This window comes from Osmerus mordax, chromosome 4, assembly GCF_038355195.1.
Source record: "Osmerus mordax isolate fOsmMor3 chromosome 4, fOsmMor3.pri, whole genome shotgun sequence".
Taxonomy (NCBI): Eukaryota; Metazoa; Chordata; class Actinopteri; order Osmeriformes; family Osmeridae; genus Osmerus; species Osmerus mordax.
In genome coordinates this window covers 21281658-21302202 of record NC_090053.1, presented here as the reverse complement: position 1 = coordinate 21302202, position 20545 = coordinate 21281658, and the positions used below count along the sequence as shown (strand labels likewise).

General features: G+C 47.1%; 1 protein-coding gene across 1 annotated transcript in view; it reads right to left on the bottom strand.

The window, feature by feature from the left end:
* The window catches only part of LOC136942299 (RNA-binding Raly-like protein), a 39345-nt gene that overhangs the window by 10442 nt on the left and 8358 nt on the right, over positions 1-20545 (bottom strand). Inside the window, exon 3 of the mRNA XM_067235149.1 lies at positions 1281-1331. Coding sequence (XP_067091250.1) covers positions 1281-1331 — 51 coding nt within the window. The remainder of the gene's footprint in view (positions 1-1280; positions 1332-20545) is intronic.

Sequence of the window (20545 nt, the reverse complement as noted above, 5' to 3'; positions counted from 1 at the left end):
GAGAGAGAGAGAGAGAGAGAGAGAGAGAGAGAGAGAGAGAGAGAGGGGGGGAGAGAGAGAGAGAGAGAGAGAGAGAGAGAGAGAGAGAGAGAGAGAGAGAGAGAGAGAGAGAGAGAGAGAGAGAGAGAGGGAGTCAGCAGCCTGGAGGGTTGGACTGGGTATAACAGTGTTCTAAGAGGACCTGCAGTAAAGTGACACTCGAGCATGTCTCAAGATATCCCACTTGAGCAGACGGCCACATGCAGATGCAGAAACACTCTCACTGATTATCCCAGAACACTCCTTGATGTCGCTACTAAAGCAGTAGTCTCCATAAACCTGGAACAATAAGATCCAAACATCTTTAACATTTTACAAATAAGCTCCAAACATATATACCCTTTGACCAATAAGGTCCAAACATCTCTAACCTTTGACCAATAAGGTGCAAACATCTCTAACCTTTGACCAATAACGTCCAAACATCTCTAACCTTTGACTAATAAGGTCCAAACATCTCTAACCTTTGCCCTCATGGACGCTACGTCCTGGCTGCTGCAGTTCTCCTGCGGTTTAACAACACGACTGATGGTAGAACATCTATCACATAACAGCTGCTGCTCTCTCCCTGCCTCCATCACCCCCTGCCTCCATCACCCCCTGCCTCCATCACCCCCTGCCTCCATCACCCCCTGCCTCCATCATCCCCTGCCTCCATCACCCCCTGCCTCCATCATCCCCTGCCTCCATCATCCCCTGCCTCCATCATCCCCTGCCTCCATCACCCCCTGCCTCCATCACCCCCTGCCTCCATCACCCCAGCCCTCATCTTCTGCTCTCTCCCTGGCTCCATCACCCCCTGCCTCCATCACCCCATGCCTCCATCACCCCATGCCCCCATCACCCCAGCCCTCATCTTCTGCTCTCTCCCTGCCTCCATCATTCCCTGCCTCCATCACCCCAGCCCTCATCTTCTGCCTCGACCACTGACATCTGCCAGGTGGCTGTTGTGTACGATTTCCTCTTGGGCAGGAGGAGGAAGATTAATAGAAAGGTGAAACGCATTACACAAATCTAAAAATAATAATAATTATTATTATTAAATAACACCACCTCAACCAACTCTCCAGTCCATGAGTCAGTCTGACTGCACGCACTGAAATAACCCTTGTGTTTTTGACTAAACATCATGTCAGTCTAACACTCCTCCACACTCCCTAGTAAACTGCAGGAATAACAGAGACTACAGAGAGCTGGACCTGAAGTGAGAGTTCAGGTGAGAGCTGGTCCAAGGCTCCTACCTGTCATAGATGTCATCTGGGTAGCTGTCATACTCCACCTCATAGTCAGACCTGAGGAGGAAGAGAGAGACAGAATGAGTGAGGGAGGGAGAGACAGAGAGAGAAAGAAAGAGAGGAGAGAAAACGACAGAAAAAAAAGACAGAGAGAAGGAGAGAGAGGGAGAGGAGGGAGAAAATGACTGAGACAGAGGGAGAGAGAGAGAGAGAGAGAGAGAGAGAGAGAGAGAGAGAGAGAGAGAGAGAGAGAGAGAAGACAGATGGGGGGGGAGGGGGTGCAGAGCGTCTGTCAGGACTGAAGAACAGAACATCACTCCACTAAGAGGGATGGCAGGCTGGTCTATGGAACAGACAGATGAACACAGACAGCTACAGCTGTGATAGGCTTTAATATCACACCAGTAACCTTGGCTCCTGTGTGGTCCATGTCACTCCAAAGACAAAGCCAGCCCATCACTCTCACGGCATCTCTCTCCGTCTCCTTCAACTGTGTGTGGCTTTCAGTCTGTGTGTGTGTGCGCGCAGTGTGTGCATGTGTACAGTGTGTATGTGTGTGTTTTGACCTTGCATGGTAAGTGGAATGTGATGTGCTGCCGTCTAAAAGCTTCGACAGTTCCGGACAGTTCCGGTCCATTATTAAAGACATGGCTGAATGGGTTTTAAAATCACTGGTTCTGGTCATCTTGGTCAAATAACAGACTCTATGTTTGAGAGCTCACACAGAGAAGGAGAGGAGAACATAATACGTGGTACTTTAGCTACTGAAGGGGATACAGTATACAGGAAGAACGGTTGAACTATCAGGCCCAGCTGACGGCAATGAGAGAAGAGATAAGAGAGCTGAGGCATGAAAAAGAGCAAAGAACAAACCAACCCACCTCTGACCTCGACAACAACCTCGACAATATGGGACAAATCAATCCAGACCAACTGAACTCCGCCCCTTGCATACCGAGGCCACACCACCAACAGAGGAAACACACATTCCAGAAAGAGTGCTCCTAATCGACTCAAATGGGAAGCACATAGAAGAAAAAAAGCTCTTTCCGAGACACAAAGTTACAAAACTCTGGTGTCCAAACATCCAGTGTGCCCTTGACCTGCTGAATGAAGGAAAGATAGGATCCCCCAGTCACATAATTATTCATACGCGTACTAACGACTTAAGAGTACTGCAAGATAAAGTGGCCACTGCACTTAAAGGTGTGATAGAGAAAGCCACACACACTTTCCCTAACTCAAGAGTAGTGATCTCTACGCTGCTACCAAGAAAAGACTTCCACCCTGCCACCATCCAGAGGATTAATGCCAGCATATCCAGAGACTGTGCACTCAAGCCTAACGTCCAACTGGCCCACCACCCCACACTTGATCTTGACTGTCTGTATGACCAAGTACACCTTTACAAATCAGTAATCCCTACCTTCGCCAAGACACTCAAAGATGTAGCGCTCAATCGAAACCCCAACAACTCCCATAGGAGAAGCATAAGGCCACACAGCTCAACCAGAGCAAGGACAAGTCTTCCTGGAGCTACAACAAGAGGAGCTGCACACAGAGGACCTACAGCCAGGAACCCCCCCACAAGACTACAGCACCACCAGACAGACAGACAGACTCCATCAGGACCAGAATACCTACCATCACAGAGTCCCCACCTCCCGATCCATTCTACCCAAACCAACCCTGGTCAGCCCCAATATCCTCCCCCCCTGAACCTACCTGATCCTCCCCAGCCTCTACAACCCATCCACAGAACGACAAGAGCCCAATCCTGGCCGCCATAGCTACGCTCAAGCTGTGAGTAGAGCAACACACCAAGCCCCATCATCCTGCGAGATGAGGAACATTCTACAGATGCTCAGCATGCTCTGCCAGCATCTTATAGCATAATAACAGCAATATATTAGAAATGTTGAGGGAGTCAGATGGCTGAGCGGTGAGGGAGTCGGGCTAGTAATCTGAAGGTTGCCAGTTCGATTCCCAGCCGCGCAAAATGATGTTGTGTCCTTGGGCAAGACACTTCACCCTACTTGCCTCGGGGAGAATGTCCCTGTACTTACTGTAAGTCGCTCTGGATAAGAGCGTCTGCTAAATGACTAAAATTTTAAAATGTAAATGTAAAATATTTTATGAATTACAAAGCTTTTACCATATCATGCTGGAATATACAAGACTGAGGTCCTTTACTTTTGGCCTTAAGAACAGAAACCCAGATTTTTGTAAAGAAATAAAAAACATAGACATAATTATCCTACAGGAAACTTGGAGTAGAGGCGATGAACCTACTGGTTGCCCCCTAGGTTATAAAGAACTAATAATCCCATCCACTAAATTACCAAGAGTTAAACAGGGAAGGGACTGAGGAGGTATACTCATTTGGTATAGGTCAGACCTAAGTCATGGCATTAAATTGATCCAAAAAGAAACATTTCACATTTGGATAGAAATAGATTGGATATAAATCCTCTCAAATGAGAGAAATGTCTTCTTATGTGCCATCTATATACCCCCAGTAGAATCCCCCTATTTTAAAGAAGAGAGATTCTCCATATTAGAAGAAGAGATAAGCAACTTCCAAAGCCAGGGAAATGTAATGCTTTGTGGTGACCTAAACTCCAGAACTGGAGAACAACCAAACGTCCTTTGCAACCAGGGGATAAGCATCTACCTGGTGGAGACAGCCTCAGCTTCCCTAGGTGCCCAGTGAGACTCAACTACGACAAAATGACTAACAGAAATGGGTCTCAACTACTACAACTGTGTCGCAGCCTTGGTCTCTATATAGTCAATGGTAGGCCAAGAGTGAACTCTTACGGAAGGTACACCTTCAGCTCATCTATTGGCAGTGGTACTGTGGACTACTGTATCACAGACCTCAGCCCAGAGTCTCTCAGACCATTCACAGTAAGCCCATCTACCCCAGACCACAGCAAAATCACACTGTATGTGAACAAAGAATTAACTAATCAAGAATTATCTAAAACAAGCAATCTACATAGCATTAGTAATCTTTACCGATGGCGGAAAGATAGCCAAGAAACCTATCAGGATGCTATCCACCAGCCACAAGTACAATCTTTATTGGATAATTTCTTAAACGAAACATTCCCCTGTAATAGTGAAGGTGTCAACGTAGCAATACAGAACATAAACCACATATTTGATATATCTGCCTCTCTATCTAATCTTAAAACCTCAAACAAAAATCCCAAAAAGGCCAATAATTATAAAGAGAAATGGTTTGATGAGGAATGTAGAAGCATGAGGAAGAGAAATGTAAGAGAAATGTATCTAACCAGAAACACAGAGACCCAGATAACCAGGCACTACGCCATCACTATGGCATAACACTTAAAGAGTATAAAACAGAAGGAAGAATGTATCACAGAACAGCTCAATGTAATTGAAGAATCTATTCAATCAAATGTTTTTGGGGAAAACTGGAACAGACTATATAAACAACAACATGAAGAATTACCAATTCAAAATGGGAATATATGGATTAACCACTTCTCCAAGCTTTTCATGTACATAGATAAGAACGCAGAACAAAAACACGATAAGCTCCAATTACTTGAATCTGCAATTAAGAATGACCAGAACCCTCTTGATTTTTCAATAACATTGAATGAACTACAAGTTAAAATACAAAACCTAAAACCCAATAAAGCCTGCGCTGTTGATGATATACTAAACGAAATTATCAAATTTACGGATGACAAATTTAAATTGGCCATACTAAAACTGTTTAACATCATCCTCAGTTCTGGTGTATTCCCTAAAGTCTGGAACCAAGGTCTGATCACCCCAATATTTAAAAACGGGGAAAAATTCGATCCCAATAATTACCGTCAACAGCAGACTGGGTAAAATCCTCTGTAGAATTATTAATAACAGACTCCTGCACTTTCTCAGCGAAAAAAATATACTGAGCAAATGTCAAATTGGCTTTCTACCAAATTTCCGTACATTGGATCATATATTATACTCTACAAAGAATTGTCGACCAACAAATTAACCAAAACAAAAATAAAATCTTCTCTTGCTTTGTTGATTTCCAAAAAGCATTTGACTCAATCTGGCATGAAGGCCTTTTATATAAACTGATAGAGCGCGGAGTCGGGAGGAAAAATTATTACCTCATAAAATCAATGTACACAAATAACAAGTGTGCAGTCAAAATTGGACAAAGGCATACAGACTTCTTTGTCCAAGGTCGAGGAGTAAGACAGGGATGCAGTCTGAGTCCCAGACTCAGTCCCCACTGAGTCTGGGACTACAGCAACATCTAGACCTGCTGCACAGATTCTGTCAAAATTGGGCCCTAACAGTCAATCTAAAAAAGACAAAAATTCTTGTTCTCCAAAAAAAGAAATCAGGATCCCAAATATCGATTCCTCCTGGGAATTGACCAATTAAAATACACCAAAAATTATACTTACCTTGGTCTAAACATCAGCACCACAGGCCACTTCCAAAAAGCTGCAAATGACCTTAGAGACAAGGCACAAAGGGCTTTTTACGCCATCAAAAGAAATTTTAAAATTGACATCCCCATCAAAATCTGGCTTAAAATTATTGAATCCATTATAGAACCCATTGCGATATATGGCTGTGAAATCTGGGGCCCACCTACAAACCAAGAATTTGCCAAGTGGGACAAACACCCCATAGAAAGCCTGCACGCAGAATTCTGTAAAAACATACTAAGAGTTCAACACAAAGCCCCAAACAATGCCTGCAGAGCTGAATTAGGAGTGTATCCTTTACTCATCAAAATACAAAAAAAAACAACTAAATTCTACCTACACCTTAGCCAAAGTGAGGAAAATACCTTCCACCACAAAGCCCTTCTATGCCAAAAGATGAAGCCAGATAAGAGTCCTCTCATCCAGCTAGTCCAGAGGCTCTGCTCACCAAACCCCACAGAGCCTCAAGACAGCAGCCACCTTATTAATACAAAACAAAAAGCAAAACAGCAAAAAGAAAAATACATTGTTTATTGGAAAGAAGTTACACTAAAGCAAAATAAATTAGAATGCTATTTGAATCTAAAAAGACAGTACACAATGGCAGAATAGCTGATCACTGTGTCTGAACCAAAAATAAGGAAGACATTAACTAAATACAGACTCAGTGAGCACAGCCTGGCCATAGAGACAGGCCATCACAGGCAGACATGGCTGCCCAGAGAGGAGAGGCTGTTCTCTGTCTGCTCACAGGGAGAAGTGGAGACAGAGCTCCACTTCCTAACAGAATGTGACCACTATAAAGACATTCGAACCAAATACTTCCCCAAAATTCCCAAAATTAACAAGGAATTTGAAAATGTAACAAATAGAGAGAGACTGGTTTATTTATTGGGAGAAAAACCTAAGAGCTGTATTTTAGCAGCAAAGTATGTATCAGCCTGTCATGGCCTTAGAGACAGCCACAATGAGAACAATGTATAATATGGCAAAAATAACATGATTTCATTTTTGTTTTCATATTTTGTTGACATTTTACTATACTTTTTTCAAAATTTCAAATCTATTATTTGATTATTACTATTATTATTATCATTATATAACCTGGTGTATGTGCGTATGTATGTGTATATATATATCTATGTGTGTGTGTGTATCTATTTACTTATTTATGTATTTATTTCTACCGATTATTTGGCAACATTAATAATATACCAACTTGAATAATAATAACATGGATACAAGTTGTACACCTGTGTGGTGTAGCTACACGTATGTATATGTTACAGTTTTTCTCGATTGCTAACACACAAAAATGGTATGTGTAAGCCATCCCCACAAAACCATTTTGCCAAATCCCAGCAGAAAGACCATGTACCCCAGTCTTTAAACACAATTTACCCTTTTTGACACATTTCTCAGGTTCATTCACACTTCTTTGCAAAAGTCTAAACACACCTCTTACTTTAAGACACAATTATCACCATTATGTCATTCAGAAAACACTGCCATTTGATAAGTAAACCCAAAACAGCGCAATTCAAACACCCTTAACAACCAATTATCCATGTGTAAGCACTAACAAGCAAATATACTCAACAAGCAATCAGGGGTTTGGAATGAATACAAAGGTAAGCTCATCTGTACTTTGAAATCATGGATGCAAATATCAGAAGAAAAGGAATAATTGTCCAAATGAGAGGAGGTGGACAAGGGAGAGGAAGAGGCAGAGGAAGAGGAAGAAGAACAACAATCTCAAATGAGATCCATGCCACACTATGACAGAAATCCCTATGACAGAACAACCTTCTCCAAGCCATGGAAGAAGTTTGTGGGGACATTGCTCTTGAGTCTTGTCAGGGATGGCTCAGGCATTCAGGGGCATTTTCCCTGCTGTTTGGTTAGAGAAAACATTGCCTGTGAAGTTGAGGAAAATCTCTGGCCTGACCCTGGTCAGAGATAGGATGCTGACCCACAATGAACAGTACTGTACTCAAGCTCTGTTACCCAGGTAAAAATTATTTGTTTATTTCTTTGTTTTCTTAGCCTTTGTTCCCCAAATTACAATTTACAGCAATACATTTGTGTTGTTGACTAACAGTACTACTATTTGTATACTGTGACCACTACAGTAACAATAGCTCAAAATGCAATTGCTGTATAATGTAAATAGAAAATAAACATCCTGTAAGAAGGACAATTGCAGTAATTGTGAGTTTTATGACATCATGTCAAACTCATGAGGTGGAACATATCTAAAATAGTCAATGGTTCTTGAAAAGCTTTTTATAATAGTGTTTTCAATTCCCCCCAGCAGTGTCTAAAAGGTATGCAGAAGGTTGAATTTATTTGAGGGCTTTGTGTGTATTTTGAATGCAAAGTTAGGTTTATACGACAGATAATATGGTTTTGACTACTGTGTTTGATTTTGGGTCAAAAGCCAAGGGTTTGGCCAAAACAGTGTAAGTATGAGTATGTGTGTTTAGAGTTTGGAGAAAACACAGTACACATTCAAGAAATGTGTCTTAGCAATTGAGAAAAACTGTAAACTGCCGTGTGTGTCTCTCTATATGTGAGTGTATGAAATATAAGTATATATAAGGCCATGATTTACATTGATTAATATTGCTGTAATTCTACCGTTGCTTTGGCAATATGAACAATTGTTGTTTTCATGCCAATAAAGTCTTTTTAACTAACTAACTAACTGAGAGACAGAGAGAGACAGAGAGAGATAGAGAGAGAGAGGGAGAGAGAGAGAGCAAGAGAGAGAGAGAGAGAGAGAGAGAGAGAGCCAGAGAGAGAGAGATGGGGGAGAGAGAGACACACAGAGAGAGAGAGAGAGAGAGAGAGAGAGAGAGAGAGAGAGAGAGAGAGAGAGAGAGAGAGAGAGAGAGAGAGAGAGACAGGGAGTTTGAGATTAAGAAACTCCATCAATGAGACTATATTAGCCACAGGATCAATACCCATCCCACTCACCAGTGACAAGAGGAGTCTGGGTAACAAAGACCCAAGCATTAGAGGGGAGGGCAACAGAGAGAGAGAAAGAGGGGGGGAGGGAGAGAGAGATAGAGACAAAGGGAGAGATAGAGAAGGAGAGAGAGTTTATCAACATTAGCCTCAAACTCCCATGCACCACCTCCTCCAGATGTCAGAAGCTTCACATCCAGCTCTGGGGCCGCCCTGTGTTCCAAATCAAACACCCCGCCCATGTCCAGCCCCATTCATCTTCATCAACTTCAATAAGTATTAATCAGCGTATAACTATATTATTGATTCCTGGCACTGCCAAGCTCCCTGCTCCTCAGTATTGACCTGTGTACAACAATGCAGTGAACCATTTATATTGAGCTGTGTATAACCAAGCATTTAACTAGTAGTATTGATCTACTAGGAGCATATCAGCCTGGACTCTACCGAGCACTAATGGCTGTTTTGTTTCATAGATTGATGATAGCTAACTCCACGCTTAAGATGTTTTAGATGAGGCTGATGGCTGAGCGGTGAGGGAATCGGGCTAGTAATCCGAAGGTTGCCAGTTCGATTCCCGGTCATGCAAACTGACGTTGTGTCCTTGGGCAAGGCACTTCACCCTACTTGCCTCGGGGGTATGTCCCTGTACTTACTGTAAGTCGCTCTGGATAAGAGCGTCTGCTAAATGTAAATGTAGATGATACTGTACAACTTAACATATCTATTGAAGCTTCATTTATTTCAGTTGTCTTCTCTCTCCTGATTGGCCCTTTTGTTCACTCTGTTCTGATATAATTGGGTGGTACTGGATATAGACGTCCTGCTATCATTAGACAATCCATCGGTTTTCCCTATGAGCCAGAGAGACTTGTCAATATTCGTAGAGCAGGCAGAAGAATTTACAGCTAAACCTCATTATTAACCCTGTATCACATTCAGGGAGGAAAAAATCTGTATTTTCACTGAGTTCTTCTCGGTTTTCTCTCTTGTACAGGCGGTTTAAAAGAAGTTCAACGGGTATGTCTGACAGAGATAAACTACTTTGCACACCTCTTTCAGATGAAAAGCACCAAAAGTTCTTAAAGGTGGTGTGAGAGAGGAGAAAATAGGTTAAGTGAGGTGGAAAACACCAGAATATGTGGATGTGAGCTGAGGTGAAAACAGGTACTAAGGAGTTACACTGAGCTAAGAGAGTGGAGGGAATAGGGAGGAAGTTTATCTATATGTTATTACATACTTTTCAAGCCACACAATGAGAATGAGAATTTTCCTTAAACGGCATGTTTGTAAGAATTCCTACAACAAAGGTAATTTAATAATGTGCTTGTGTTGCCCTAATTCTTATGCTATTGTCTAGTTTACACTCTCTCTCTCTCTCTCTCTCTCTCTCTCTCTCTCTCTCTCTCTCTCTCTCTCTCTCTCTCTCTCTCTCTCTCTCTCTCTCTCTCTCTCACACACACGCACACGCACGCACACACACACACACACACACACAGTCAAAGTGAGATGAGGTGCTCCAGCTGGAGGTCTGCTCCAGCTGGAGGTCTGCTCCCAGGGGCAGAGCAGATTTATTCTGATTTAATGTTCACCCTCACAAGTCTGCTGCAATGTCATAAATCAGGCCTGCCGTAGCGTGGCATGTGCCGTAGCGTTGCCGGGGTAATGGGCCGCACAGCTGACTCCCTGCCACTTCAGCTCTCCTCAAATCGAAGGGCGGGTCCGGGCGTTCAGGCTGAGTTACGGCCTACAGCATCGGCCAGAGACTGCAAATGCATCACCTGTCCTGGAGGGTGGCTAAGGTAAAGATCTGGCAGCCCACAGAGGAGAGCTGCAGGACGAGGGGAGAGAGAGGTGTTGGAGAGGGTCAGACATCACCACGGAGACCATGGTGATAATTGTGTCTTAAAGTAAGAGGTGTGTTTAGACTTTTGCAAAGAAGTGTGAATGAACCTGAGAAATGTGTCAAAAAGGGTAAATTGTGTTTAAAGATTGGGGTACATGGTCTTTCTGCTGGGATTTGGCAAAATGGTTTTGTGGGGATGGCTTACACATACCATTTTTGTGTGTTAGCAATCGAGAAAAACTGTAATTTCTGTTGTATTTATCTCTCCCTCTCTCTCCCAATATATCTCCCCCCACAATCTCTACTCACACCCCAAAAAATCAGGTGATTCAGGTGAATCAGGGGAGTCAGGTGGCTGAGCGGTGAGGGAATCGGGCTAGTAATCCGAAGGTTGCCAGTTCGATTCCCGGTCATGCCAACTGACGTTGTGTCCTTGGGCAAGGCACTTCACCCTGCTTGCCTCGGGGGAATGTCCCTGTATTTACTGTAAGTCGCTCTGGGTAAGAGCGTCTGCTAAATGACTAAATGTAAATGTAAATGTAAATGTAAAATCGAAACCTGCACCGTTAAGGTAATTAAACTAACTATTGCTTCACAGCGAGCTGAGGAGTCCCACCTGCTAGTCACAGCGAGCTGAGGAGCTTTCACAGCCTCCCTGAGACATTCAGGACTGCAGATCCAGACAAGGCAGGAAATAACCCTTGATTCTTTGGAACACTCAAGGTCTGAGTTACACAGTCTTCAGTCTACGGTACCACTGTTGGCACCATGTACAATGCATTACATACATTTAGTCATTTAGCAGACACTCTTATCCAGAGCGACTTACAGTAAGTACAGGGACATTCCCCCGAGGCAAGTAGGGTGAAGTGCCTTGCCCAAGGACACAACGTCAGTTGGCATGACCGGGAATCGAACTGGCAACCTTCGGATTACTAGCCCGATTCCCTCACCGCTCAGCCACCTGACTCCCAATGCAGGGGCCTCCCAATGGTGGACTCAGGCAGAGATTGACAGTAGCTAGACCTAGTACAGTTGCCTGGGGGTGTTGTATTTGTGTCAGTGTGTGTGTGTGTGTGTGTGTGTGTGTGTGTGTGTGTGTGTGTGTGTGTGTTGCTTTGTGCAGATGCCAAAAACGCTTGTGTAGCCTATGTCACCCTTACTCTGGCAGAAATGGAAAATAACAGAAATCTGAATTCAACCTCGCAACTACTAGGCCTACTGCTACTGCTTGTCCGATTGACGATCTGGTCCACTGCAGACACACCAGCACTCATCCGCCAATAATCCTGCTTTTATTTGACGAGCACAAAACACAGTTTACTCAAAATGTCGCCCCTGGAGTTGGCAAAACTGAGTGTGTGTATAAAACAGGAGTTGAGTTTACAGGAGCCGATGTGATCAGACGCAAGGGAAGCTCTGTGTCGAACCTGCATCTAGCCAGTAAAGCTCTCCGACAGCCGGGTTTTATCAGGCTAGCTCCGCTAGGCTGCTCTTTAGAAGCCTTGCTCTATTTGTTTTATAGGTACGGAGAGAGCTGGGGATATAACTCAGATCAAGTGGACAGGGCACCCTCTTAAAGTAAAGCCCACGGCAGCTCTGGAGAGTAGTTAAAAGGCCAGAAGCAAGCAAAATACAAAATGGTGGTGTGGCAAGCATTTTTTTTATCCCCATTAAATGTGCACAGCATCGGTCAAAAGCAACGGTGGAAATGTGTTTGACCTAGAGCTAGTTATTAGCTTGACGATAAACACGCAAACCAGTTAAAAATGTCAAAGAACCAATCATGCGCCAGAATATTTACCCGCATGTGTCATACCTAATATTAACTTACTATTTTGGGGGGGTAAAATGAGACCTGTCATCAACAAAACTGTTCTATAACCTTCCCAACCCTACTCCTGTCCTCAACAGCATCCCACACCAGTGTGGTCATCATATTATGGCAAATCCTACCTTGTTCGTTTAGCATAAGTGTCGCTAATGCTAAATGTACCTCAGGAGGATTTAAGAGGCTGATCCGAGCCTGATGCAGAATGATCCCTAGCTGTGTAGCATAGCTAGCCTGATGCAGTAATCCCTGTGTAGCATAGACAGCCTGGTGTTGAGTGATGCTTGGAGGATTCCTCTCCATGCTAACAGAGAGTGAGAGGGGGGTCTGGGGGCTAATCAGGGTCGTCTGCACGCACCTGGCCATGGATTAACACAGGCTCACTGAGTTTGTGTGTACTGTACATAACTTGCTTATGTATGTGTGAATATTGTATGGGTGTGTTTAGCTGGTATGTGTGGGCAGCATGAGCGCATGGGGAGAAGCAGAGGAGCGGAGATGTGGCAGGTGACATGGACATACCTCCCAGGGGGGCAGGGGGGGGGGGGGGGGTGACACACACAGACAGAGGTCATTAGTCAGCTGGCTGTACCAGAGGATGAGGGAGACTCCCAACTCTGCATCATCATGATGGATCAGGCAGAAGTACAAACACCCTTTCTTAGAGATTAGACCGGGGATTGATAGGGTAGAAACAGATATGCTGTACTGTTAACCGTTTGATATTTGACCCTGTGTGATTCTTAATAATAAACAATTAAGACGGTCCCTTGAGTCTTAACTTTAAGATTTCCAGAGTTAACCTGCAAAACAATCCATACAAAACATTGTTAAACTGACAGGGAGCTGTGCTTTGAAACGTTTTCATTGTTTCAGTGTTTTAAACAGAGCAGCTTCACCGCAGAGAAGCCCCTCTGATGAGCTCATTAGGCCCCATCAGTGTCTCCCAGCTGTGTGCTCCCAGCCAGGCTGAGGACAGAGAGGATCAGGCTGTACAGGGGCAGGCTGCAGACGGGCAGGCTGCACAGGAGCAGGCTGCACAGGGGCAGGCTGCACAGGGGCAGGCTGCACACGGGCAGGCTGCAGATGGGCAGGCTGCACAGGGGCAGGCTGCACAGGGGCAGGCTGCAGACGGGCAGGCTGCACAGGAGCAGGCTGCACAGGGGCAGGCTGCACAGGGGCAGGCTGCACAGGGGCAGGCTGCACAGGGGCAGGCTGCACAGGAGCAGGCTGCACAGGGGCAGGCTGCACAGGGGCAGGCTGCACAGGGGCAGGCTGCACAGGAGCAGGCTGCACAGGGGCAGGCTGCACAGGGGCAGGCTGCACAGGGGCAGGCTGCACAGGGGCAGGCTGCAGACGGGCAGGCTGCAGACGGGCAGGCTGCACAGGGGCAGGCTGGCAGTGGAGGACAAACTGACCTACATTCTACGGTGGATCCTGAGGCGGACATCGCTCACAGACAGTAGCTAGCATCCTGGGTGCCAAGTCAGCGCTCCCGGACACATCAGAGACATGCTTTAGCTCACTCTCTCTCTATCTCCCTCTCTCTCTCTCCCTCTCTCTCTCTACCTCTCTTTCCCTCTCTCTTTCTCCCCCTCTCGTTGACAAATACATCCACCCATGATTATCAGGTTTAGTCTGAAACACTGGGTCTGTGTGTTCAGTCATGCATCCAAACCAAATGGCTTCGTCTTTGGATTTTCTCTGTTCAGAGACAGAGGGAGAGAGAGAAAGTCAGAGGGAGATGGAGAGAAAGGAAGAGAGGGAGAAAGATGAGGAGAGAGAGAGAGAGAGAGAGAGAGAGAGAGAGAGAGAGAGAGAGAGAGAGAGAGAGAGAGAGAGAGAGAGAGAGAGAGAGAGAGAGAGAGACAGAGGAGGAAGGAGAGCCTCTCACAACTCACTATTCCCAACCAAGAACACCCTTAGAACATTCCTTGTGTGCTGGCCTTGTCTGTGTGTGGATGGTTTCCTGCATATCCTGGTTGTTGTGATGGTTTCCTGCATATCCTGGTTGTTGTGATGGTTTCCTGCATATCCTGGTTGTTGTGATGGTTTCCTGCATATCCTGGTTGCTGTGATGGTTTCCTGCATATCCTGGTTGTTGTGATGGTTTCCTGCATGTCCTGGTTGCTGTGATGGTTTCCTGCATATCCTGGTTGCTGTGGGCTGGTGAGCACCTATGTGGTCCTCCCTGGGAACAGTCGTCAGTTTCCTGGGTGTCTAGAAGCAGCCGTGAGAGGACCGCTCACCTGCCATGGGCTGAGGCTGATGGGAATTGTAGTTTTATTGCATTTACTTTAACTACAGGAAGTACCTGAACAGGAATGGCCTCCCTGGTCGTGTTGGAGCAGTGCATTTTGAGGGATGTAGTCAGGACGTCCCTGGTGACACTTCTAACGTCCGTCCCCTCACACGTCACATCAGTCTCCAGCCTGGTGTGCACCTCTGTCTGTCACCAACCGTCTCTGGAGGAGGGGATCCCCCACTGAACTGCTCCTCCAGACGTCTCCTCCATATTCTCTCTCCTTGGTTGGGCTTCAGGTTGGTTGGTTTATAGGGACGGTTCTATGGGCGTATGTGAAGCCCTCTGTGACAATTGCTGTACAAATAAAACTTGATTTGATATGACTTGGTAGGCTTGTGTCAGGGGAGGGTAACTGCTGGAGCTGGGTTCCACAGACACAGAGAGAACACTAGCTGTCTTCCACAGCAATCAGGCTACAGTTGGAAACTACCCTTCTGACTACTACAAACATTTATATGGTCATCTCATCCTGTAAAAATACATGTGATAAAAGCATAAATGGAAAAATGGTCCAACTAAATAAAACTTGTATTTGCATACATAGAGTCTATGTATAGTATGGTTCTAGCATGGATTAGCACTATCTGGAAAAACCAGGGATAGTAGTAGAGCACAGAGAGCCTGGTGAAACAGACCACAGTTCTGTGTAACCAGGAAGTGTTCCTGTGTAACCAGGAAGTGTTTCTGCTGAACAGAGCGATCCCACAGGCCAGCAGGCTCCCTCCTGTTGATGCATGCAGCTTCCAGCTGCAGACCTGGCTCTGGAGTCTGTGTTGTTGATAGAGGGGTGGTCTCTGGTGTACTGTACAAACACACACACACACGTCCCTCACACACACACACACGCACCCTCGAACACACACACACGCACCCTCACACACACACACACGTACCCTCACACACACACACACGCGCACTCACAGCGCTCAAAGTGGAGACACCAGGGAAAGCCGAGTTCTCCCTCCCTCTCTCTCTCTCTCTCTCTCTCTCTCCTCTCCTCTCTCTCTCTCTCCCTCTCCCTCTCTCTCTCTCTCTCTCTCTCTCTCCCTCTCCCTCTCACTCTCCCTCTCTCTCTCCCTCTCTCTCTCTCTCTCTCTCTCTCTCTCTCTCTCTCTCTCTCTCTCTCTCTCTCTCCCTCCCTCTCTCTCTCTCTCTCTCTCTCTCTCACTCTCTCCCTCTCTCTCTCCCTCTCTCTCTCCCTCTCTCCCTCTCTCTCTCCCTTTCTCTATCTCTCTCTCCCCTCTCTCCCCTCTCTCCCTCTCTCTTCTCTCTCTCTCCTGTCCCTCTCTCTCTCTCTCTCTTCTCTCTCTCTCTCCTGTCCCTCTCTCTCTCTCATGTTTGCAGCTGAACCTCTGTGTCAAACTCATGCATATAGATGCAGGAGGTCTTTAAAGAGCCTCTCTTTAAAATATGAAAGTCCAGTGGGAGGCAATTTCAAATGCAGACAGAGAGTCCAAAGACTGATGATCTGAAGCTGAGAATCAGAGAGGGAGCGAGACCATCTCATCGCAGGGCACCAAGCACCACACTATCCTCCATTTACTGTGTTATGGAAGGCGAGCAACAACCAAAGATGATTAAACAGAAACACAACTAACAAAAGGTGTCTGGTCTCCAGCAGAAATGCTCTGCCTCAGTGAAATGGGAACGCTGCACGCTGTCGACTAGGAGTACAAGGGGAGATATGCAAGACCCATTGTGTACGCATAGCTTGTGTGTGTTGTGTGTGTAGAAAGCGTTTGTTTATTTGCAGTTTGGTCAGGTCCTCGTAGAGGTAAGTGCTCTGCAGCCAAGGTGCAGCCAAGGTGCAAGCAGACTGAAGAGGAGAGGAAGGACAACTAAGCCAGTGGGGGAGGGAGGGAGGGAGGGAGGGAGGGAGGGAGGGAGGGAGGGAGGGAGGGAGGGAGGGAGGGAGGGAGGGAGGGAGGGAGGGAGGGAGGGAGGGAGGGAGGGAGGGAGGGAGGGAGGGAGGGAGGGAGGGAGGGAGGGAGGGAGGGAGGGAGGGAGGGAGGGAGGGAGGGAGTCAAAGATCTCCCAGGCATATACAGGAAGTCGTCCTTGATGATTTATATTAGGTATCTTTGAGTTTGCTAAGCTCATGTGTTTTAATCTAACTGAACACAGAAGTGTGATGCTAGGGAACATCCAGCATCCAGACCTCCTCCTCCCTCATACAGGATGTCCACAGCAACACATCAACACTACGCCCTGAGACAGTGCAGCACAGGTCTCTACACGGGACAAGCTTGATCTGTCAAGACCTACACCCAACATGTGGATCTGTCAAAACCTAAACCCAACATGTGGATCTGTCAAAACCTACACCCAACATGTGGATCTGTCAAAACCTAAACCCAACATGTGGATCTGTCAAAACCTACACCCAACATGTGGATCTGTCAAAACCTAAACCCAACATGTGGATCTGTCAAAACCTAAACCCAACATGTGGATCGGTGTCATCAAGGAAAACCCATGCAAGAGTGTGCACACACACACATGCAGAGATACACACACACACACTCACAAACACCAACCCTTCCAGAATAACATGTACAAACACAGACACACACCACCCCCAGCTCTCTCTCTCTCCCTCCTCTATCTGTGTGTGGGGGCAGGGCTGCTTCCTCTAACAGCTATATGGTGTGCAGGTGTGTCTCCAGTCTATCAGGCCAGTGTGACCGATCCTGGCCCAGTCTATCAGATGAGCTCTGGGTGGTGTGTCCCCCCCCCCCCTTCTCCTCCCTCCCCCTCTCTGCCCTCCACTGTCCCTCCCCTCTAATGAAAGCTAGCGGTGCCAGATCACAGGACCAGGGACTGGACATGGGAGATAGGGGTTAACAGTGTGGCTGTTGTATGTTTTGTACAGTGGGAGAAAACCGTCTGGTGCTTCATTGATTACGGTGTGTCTTGTCGGTGTGATGTGTAATGGAAGAATTCAAGTGGCACTGTGTACATCTGAATAGTCAAGATGGCGGTTTCATTACAATTCATTTAGTTTGTACAACTTAAGAATAGAACAGAGAACTCTGGACCGGTCATAGCGAAAGACATGCAGATGTAACCTACAGGTTGTTCGAGAGAGAGTGGTGAAGAACAACCCTAAAACCCTGCCTTATATAAACTTAGAACAAATGTTCCGGGAGTACAACGGTACTTAGGAATGGTTCGCTTGACCCGATGTTAGTTTCCTCAAGGATCACAATGACTCTTGCTTAGAGACTTGTTGCTCTTGTGGTTAGTGGTAACTGTTTTAAATTTTTGTTCTCGCTGTGATATATTGTTTTTATTACTGTTGCTTGCTTTTTTTCCACAGGTACACTTGCACTTATAGCGGTTCATGTTGTTTAATCGTAACTTGTTTAACTACATGCTCTTATGGTTCTTCCCTTTGGCACTTACTTTGGTTGTTCACAATGTGTGCTTCATGTTTTGGCTACTCGCGATGTTTTTTGGCTATCTTGTTGTTATGATCAGTGACCTATGCACTTTGTAAAGCTCTCTCTTGGAAGTCGCTTTGGATAAAAGCGTCTGCTAAATGAATAAATGTAAATGTAAATGTAAATGGTTCTTCTGATGGTCAATCCAACAATATAGCGGTCTCTGTGATTGGTCAGCACTGCTCAGTGACAGTTTGACTCCATACCAAGTGTCCCACAGTTCTTTGATGTCACAGCTCCCTCTCTAAATGAGGAGATGGTTAATGATACACAAACAGGATGTCTGACTTGGCCATCTCCTTGACCAAAAGGTTAGGTCAGCTCGCTCAACTGATAACCATCTCCCCAACCCCCAGACCCAACTAAGACCCTCTGGCTCTTAGTTAGGTATCATAAAACAACACCATTAATACCTTAAGACAATCTGAGTGTCCATTCTACAGAGTAAACCACACCACAGAGCCTCAGTTTCTAACATTGGACTGTCTATAACAAAGGAACTTACTTTTTACCGCTTAAAGAAACATAGATATTGTAACTATGTAAAAAAATGCCATTACAGATGGAGGGCAGATGTGTCATCGGCAAAGAGACTGGATCAACATGATGTTTACCCATTTTAAAACGAAAAATACACAAATATTGTTTGGTTTCCTCACTGAGGTGATCTGAAGTGATTCAAGTCTGCTTAGGTATGCAGGACGCCCGTCCAAACAGACACACTGAGGCTCGAGGGTTCACTCTGATGCTAAGCCCAGTAAGACCCCCGAAAATATGTGGACTGGCCTTGCAGCTGCCTGTGTATAAATCATAAATGAGGCTGGCAGTGGGGCCCAGGCATGCGCTAGTCCTCCCTGATCTTTGGGGCCCAGGCATGCGCTAGTCCTCCCTGATCAGTGGGGCCCAGGCATGCGCTAGTCCTCCCTGATCAGTGGGGCCCAGGCATGCGCTAGTCCTCCCTGATCAGTGGGGCCCAGGCATGCGCTAGTCCTCCCTGATCAGTGGGGCCCAGGCATGCGCTAGTCCTCCCTGATCAGTGGGGCCCAGGCATGCGCTAGTCCTCCCTGATCAGTGGGGCCCAGGCATGCGCTAGTCCTCCCTGATCAGTGGGGCCCAGGCATGCGCTAGTCCTCCCTGATCAGTGGGGCCCAGGCATGCGCTAGTCCTCCCTGATCAGTGGGGCCCAGGCATGCGCTAGTCCTCCCTGATCAGTGGGGCCCAGGCATGCGCTAGTCCTCCCTGATCAGTGGGGCCCAGGCATGCGCTAGTCCTCCCTGATCTTTGGGGCCCAGGCATGCGCTAGTCCTCCCTGATCTTTGGGGCCCAGGCATGCGCTAGTCCTCCCTGATCAGTGGGGCCCAGGCATGCGCTAGTCCTCCCTGATCAGTGGGGCCCAGGCATGCGCTAGTCCTCCCTGATCAGTGGGGCCCAGGCATGCGCTAGTCCTCCCTGATCAGTGGGGCCCAGGCATGCGCTAGTCCTTCCTGATCAGTGGGGCCCAGGCATGCGCTAGTCCTCCCTGATCAGTGGGGCCCAGGCATGCGCTAGTCCTCCCTGATCAGTGGGGCCCAGGCATGCGCTAGTCCTCCCTGATCAGTGGGGCCCAGGCATGCGCTAGTCCTCCCTGATCAGTGGGGCCCAGGCATGCGCTAGTCCTCCCTGATCAGTGGGGCCCAGGCATGCGCTAGTCCTCCCTGATCAGTGGGGCCCAGGCATGCGCTAGTCCTCCCTGATCTTTGGGGCCCAGGCATGCGCTAGTCCTCCCTGATCAGTGGGGCCCAGGCATGCGCTAGTCCTCCCTGATCAGTGGGGCCCAGGCATGCGCTAGTCCTCCCTGATCAGTGGGGCCCAGGCATGCGCTAGTCCTCCCTGATCAGTGGGGCCCAGGCATGCGCTAGTCCTTCCTGATCAGTGGGGCCCAGGCATGCGCTAGTCCTCCCTGATCAGTGGGGCCCAGGCATGCGCTAGTCCTCCCTGATCAGTGGGGCCCAGGCATGCGCTAGTCCTTCCTGATCAGTGGGGCCCAGGCATGCGCTAGTCCTCCCTGATCAGTGGGGCCCAGGCATGCGCTAGTCCTCCCTGATCAGTGGGGCCCAGGCATGCGCTAGTCCTCCCTGATCAGTGGGGCCCAGGCATGCGCTAGTCCTCCCTGATCAGTGGGGCCCAGGCATGCGCTAGTCCTCCCTGATCAGTGGGGCCCAGGCATGCGCTAGTCCTCCCTGATCAGTGGGGCCCAGGCATGCGCTAGTCCTCCCTGATCAGTGGGGCCCAGGCATGCGCTAGTCCTCCCTGATCAGTGGGGCCCAGGCATGCGCTAGTCCTCCCTGATCAGTGGGGCCCAGGCATGCGCTAGTCCTCCCTGATCAGTGGGGCCCAGGCATGCGCTAGTCCTCCCTGATCA